Below are 6,134 nucleotides of genomic sequence, written 5' to 3' on the forward strand. Positions count from 1 at the left end.
ACACACTACATGTACAGACCCAGTGTACACACTACATGTACAGACCCAGTGTACACACTACCTACAGACCCAGTGTACACACTACATGTACAGACCCAGTGTACACACTACATGTACAGACCCAGTGTACACACTACATGTACAGACCCAGTGTACACACTACATGTACAGACCCAGTGTACACACTACATGTACAGACCCAGTGTACACACTACCTACAGACCCAGTGTACACACTACATGTACAGACCCAGTGTACACACTACATGTACAGACCCAGTGTACACACTACATGTACAGACCCAGTGTACACACTACCTACAGACCCAGTGTACACACTACATGTACAGACCCAGTGTACACACTACATGTACAGACCCAGTGTACACACTACATGTACAGACCCAGTGTACACACTACCTACAGACCCAGTGAACACACTACATGTACAGACCCAGTGTACACACTACATGTACAGACCCAGTGTACACACTACATGTACAGACCCAGTGTACACACTACCTACAGACCCAGTGTACACACTACATGTACAGACCCAGTGTACACACTACATGTACAGACCCAGTGTACACACTACATGTACAGACCCAGTGTACACACTACATGTACAGACCCAGTGTACACACTACATGTACAGACCCAGTATACACACTACATGTACAGACCCAGTGTACACACTAAATGTACAGACCCAGTGTACACACTACATGTACAGACCCAGTGTACACACTACATGTACAGACCCAGTGTACACACTACCTACAGACCCAGTGTACACACTACATGTACAGACCCAGTGTACACACTACATGTGCAGATCCAGTGTACACACTACCTACCGACCCAGTGTACACACTACATGTGCAGACCCAGTGCACACACTACATGTACAGACCCAGTGCACACACTACATGTACAGACCCAATGTACAAATTACATGTCCAGTCCCAGTGTACACATTACATGTCCAGTCCCAGTGTACACACTACATGTACAGACCCAGTGTACATACTACATGTACAGACCCAGTGTACACACTACCTACAGACCCAGTGTACATACTACATGTAAAGACCCAGTGTACACACTACATGTCCAGTCCCAGTATACACACATGTCCAGTCCCAGTGTACACACTACATGTACAGACCCAGTGTACACACTACATGTACAGACCCAGTGTACACACTACATGTACAGACCCAGTGTACACACTACATGTACAGACCCAGTGTACACACGACATGCACCAGATCCAGTGTACACACTACATGTACAGACCCAGTGTACACACTACATGTACAGACCCAGTGTACATACTACATGTAAAGACCCAGTGTACACACTACATGTCCAGTCCCAGTATACACACTACATGTCCAGTCCCAGTATACACACATGTCCAGTCCCAGTGTACACACTACATGTACAGACCCAGTGTACACACTACATGTACAGACCCAGTGTACACACTACATGTACAGACCCAGTGTACACACTACATGTACAGACCCAGTGTACACACTACATGTACAGACCCAGTGTACACACTACATGTACAGACCCAGTGTACACACGACATGCACCAGATCCAGTGTGCACACTACATGTACAGACCCAGTGTACATACTACATGTAAAGACCCAGTGTACACACTACATGTCCAGTCCCAGTATACACACATGTCCAGTCCCAGTGTACACACTACATGTACAGACCCAGTGTACACACTACATGTACAGACCCAGTGAACACACTACACGTACAGACCCAGTGTACACACTACATGTACAGACCCAGTGTACACACTACATGTACAGACCCAGTGAACACACTACACGTACAGACCCAGTGTACACACTACATGTACAGACCCAGTGTACACACTACATGTACAGACCCAGTGTACACACTACATGTACAGACCCAGTGTACACACTACATGTACAGACCCAGTGTACACACTACCTACAGACCCAGTGTACACACTACATGTACAGACCCAGTGTACACACTACATGTACAGACCCAGTGTACACACTACATGTACAGACCCAGTGTACACACTACATGTACAGACCCAGTGTACACACTACATGTACAGACCCAGTGTACACACTACATGTACAGACCCAGTGTACACACTACATGTACAGACCCAGTGTACACACTACATGTACAGACCCAGTGTACACACTACATGTACAGACCCAGTGTGCACACTACATGTACAGACCCAGTGTACACACTACATGTACAGACCCAGTGTACACACTACCTACAGACCCAGTGTACACACTACATGACCCTCGGGCCTTGCTGATACTTACTCAGGAGCAGGCAGTCCCTTTGCCTCACATTTCAGCACAATGTCATCCGTGGGGAAGACGGTATAGTTTTCAGGCGCCTGCTCTGTTATTATCGGAGGCTGTTTCCCTGAAGTGGAAAAAAAAGTGAATCATTGAGTTCTACAGAACACCAAACTTCAGCGTGGGTACGGCGCGGAGGATACCAACCATTTAACACTGTCTGAATTAAATTAACTGCAAATTAAAACCAGGGGGAGGGCCCCACGGAGCAGGGACAGCAGGGGGAGGGCCCCAGGGTGCAGGGACACCAGGGGGAGGGCCCCAGGGTGCAGGGACACCAGGGGGAGGGCCCCACGGTGCAGGGACACCAGGGGGAGGGCCCCACGGTGCAGGGACACCAGGGAGAGGGCCCCACGGTGCAGGGACACCAGGGGGAGGGCCCCACGGTGCAGGGTCACCAGGGGGAGGGCCCCACGGTGCAGGGTCACCAGGGGGAGGGCCCCACGGTGCAGGGACACCAGGGGAGGGTCCCACGGTGCAGGGACACCAGGGGGAGGGCCCCACGGTGCAGGGTCACCAGGGGCAGGGCCCCACAGTGCAGGGACACCAGGGGGAGGGCCCCACGGTGCAGGGTCACCAGGGGGAGGGTCCCACGGTGCAGGGACACCAGGGGGAAGGCCCCACGGTGCAGGGACACCAGGGGGAATGCCCCACGGTGCAGGGACACCGGGGGAGGGCCCCATGGTGCAGGGACACCAGGGGGAGGGGCCCACGGTGCAGGGACACCAGGGGAGGGCCCCACGGTGCAGGGACACCAGGGGGAGGGCCCCACGGTGCAGGGTCACCAGGGGGAGGGCCCCACGGTGCAGGGACACCAGGGGGAGAGCCCCATGGTGCAGGGACACCAGGGGGAGGGCCCCAGGGTGCAGGGTCACCAGGGGGAGGGCCCCAGGGTGCAGGGACACCAGGGGGAGGGTCCCACGGTGCAGGGACACCAGGGGGAGGGTCCCACGGTGCAGGGACACCAGGGGGAGGGTCCCATGGTGCAGGGACACCAGGGGGGGGGGCACGGAGCAGGGACACCGATACTCTCCGTCTGCCCCTCCCCCAGACACCGTTACCCTCCGTCTGCCCCTCCCCCAGACACCGATGCCCTCCGTCTGCCCCTCCCCCAGACACCGATACTCTCCGTCTGCCCCTCCCCCAGACACCGATACTCTCCGTCTGCCCCTCCCCCAGACACCGATACCCTCCGTCTGCCCCTCCCCCAGACACCGATACCCTCCGTCTGCCTCCGTTCCGTCTGCAGACACAAATGCCCTGAGTGTTTCCACTGGGAAGCAACCCTTCCCCTCACTGAATTCCAGAGAAATGGAAAATCCAACATTCAACAGCTTTAAATTCAACACTGGGAATAGCTGGGAGGGTAGCGGAATCCTGGGAATAGCTGGGAGGGTGGTGGAATCCTGGGAATAGCTGGGAGGATGGCGCAATCCTGGGAATAGCTGGGAGGATGGTGGAATCCTGGGAATAGCTGGGTGGGTAGCGGAATCCTGAGAATAGCTGGGAGGGTAGCGGAATCCTGGGAATAGCTGGGAGGATGGCTGAATCCTGGGAATAGCTGGGAGGGTAGCGGAGTTCTGGGAATAGCTGGGAGGGTAGCGGAGTCCTGGGAATAGCTGGGAGGATGGCTGAATCCTGGGAATAGCTGGGAGGGTAGCGGAATCCTAGGAATAGCTGGGAGGGTAGCGGAGTCCTGGGAATAGCTGGGAGGATGGCTGAATCCTGGGAATGGCTGGGAGGATGGTGGAATCCTGGGAATAGCTGGGAGGGTAGCGGAGTCCTGGGAATAGCTGGGAGGGTAGCGGAGCCCTGGGAATAGCTGGGAGGGTAGCGGAGACCTGGGAATAGCTGGGAGGGTGGCGGAGTCCTGGGAAAAGCTGGGAGAGTGGCGGAGTCCTGGGAATAGCTGGGAGTATGGCGGAATCCTGGGAATAGCTGGGTGGGTAGCAGAATCTTGGGAATAGCTGGGTGGGTAGCAGAATCCTGGGAATAGCTGGGAGGGTAGCGGAATCCTGGGAATAGCTGGGAGGGTAGCGGACACCTGGGAATAGCTGGGTGGGTAGCAGCATCCTGGGAATAGCTGGGAGGGTAGCGGAATCCTGGGAATAGCTGGGAGGATGGCTGAATCCTGGGAATAGCTGGGAGGGTAGCGGAATCCTGGGAATAGCTGGGAGGGTAGCGGTGTCCTGGGAATAGCTGGGAGGGTAGCGGAGTCCTGGGAATAGCTGGGAGGGTAGCGGAGCCCTGGGAATAGCTGGGAGGGTAGCGGAGTCCTGGGAATAGCTGGGAGGGTAGCGGAGTCCTGGGAATAGCTGGGAGGGTAGCGGAGTCCTGGGAATAGGTGGGAGGGTAGCGGAGTCCTGGGAATAGCTGGGAGGGTAGCGGAGCCTTGGGAATAGCTGGGAGGATGGCTGAATCCTGGGAATAGCTGGGTGGGTAGCAGAATCCTGGGAATAGCTGGAGGGTAGCGGAATCCTGGGAATAGCTGGGAGGGTAGCGGAGCCCTGGGAATAGCTGGAAGGGTAGCGGAACCATGGGAATAGCTGGGAGAGTAGCGGAATCCTGGGAGTAGCTGGGAGGGTGGCGGAACCCTGGGAATAGCTGGGAGGGTAGCGGAGCCATGGGAATAGCTGGGAGGGTGGCGGAATGCTGGGAATAGCTGGGAGGGTGGCGGAGCCCTGGGAATAGCTGGGAGGGTAGCGGAATCCTGGGAATAGCTGGGAGGGTAGCGGAACCCTGGGAATAGCTGGGAGGGTAGCGGAATCCTGCGAATAGCTGGGAGGGTAGCGGAATCCTGCGAATAGCTGGGAGGGTAGCGGAATCCTGGGAATAGCTGGGAGGGTAGCGGAATCCTGGGAATAGCTGGGAGGATAGCGGAATCCTGGGAATAGCTGGGAGGGTAGCGGGACCCTGGGAATAGCTGGGAGGGTAGCGGGACCCTGGGAATAGCTGGGAGGGTAGCGGGACCCTGGGAATAGCTGGGAGGGTAGCGGGACCCTGGGAATAGCTGGGAGGGTAGCGGGACCCTGGGAATAGCTGGGAGGGTAGCGGGACCCTGGGAATAGCTGGGAGGGTAGCGGGACCCTGGGAATAGCTGGAAGGGTAGCGGGACCCTGGGAATAGCTGGGAGGGTAGCGGGACCCTGGGAATAGCTGGGAGGGTAGCGGGACCCTGGGAATAGCTGGGAGGGTAGCGGGACCCTGGGAATAGCTGGGAGGGTAGCGGGACCCTGGGAATAGCTGGGAGGGTAGCGGGACCCTGGGAATAGCTGGGAGGGTAGCGGGACCCTGGGAATAGCTGGGAGGGTAGCGGGACTGTGCTATCTCACATCTCTTCACTGAGTCTGTGACTGAGCAGAGTGACTCTGCCATTTCAGGAACACGGGGTTGGGGACCCGGGAGGGGGGCACAGGCAGCCCCTTCCCCGCAGAGGCAGTAGAGAAAGCACAGGCAATAAGGGAAGGAGGCAAAGGGAGTCACTCACACTCTTCTCGTAGCGTATCTGCAGCTCCATAGATGGAAAGCAGGGAAAAAAGAAGCAAAACGAAGGTTATTTCATTGTTAGGTCAGAGCACCATCATTTCACCTGTCAACATCGAGGGCAGCACGCTGTACAGTGTCTAGCACTGCTGCCTCACAGCTCCAGGGTCCCGGGTTCGATTCCGGCTTGGGTCACTGTCTGTGCGGAGTCTGCACGTCCTCCCCGTGTCTGCGTGGGTTTCCTCCGGGTGCTCCGGTTTCCT

At 56.4% G+C, this 6,134-nt stretch overlaps 1 protein-coding gene across 1 annotated transcript in view; it reads right to left on the minus strand.

The window, feature by feature from the left end:
- The window catches only part of LOC140399401 (neural cell adhesion molecule L1-like), a 244,192-nt gene that overhangs the window by 66,225 nt on the left and 171,833 nt on the right, over window positions 1–6,134 (minus strand). The window contains exons 3-4 of the mRNA XM_072488979.1: window positions 5,876–5,893; window positions 2,351–2,456 (exon numbers count right to left, since the gene is read on the minus strand). Coding sequence (XP_072345080.1) covers window positions 2,351–2,456; window positions 5,876–5,893 — 124 coding nt within the window. The remainder of the gene's footprint in view (window positions 1–2,350; window positions 2,457–5,875; window positions 5,894–6,134) is intronic.

Source organism: Scyliorhinus torazame, chromosome 22 (assembly GCF_047496885.1).
Source record: "Scyliorhinus torazame isolate Kashiwa2021f chromosome 22, sScyTor2.1, whole genome shotgun sequence".
Taxonomy (NCBI): Eukaryota; Metazoa; Chordata; class Chondrichthyes; order Carcharhiniformes; family Scyliorhinidae; genus Scyliorhinus; species Scyliorhinus torazame.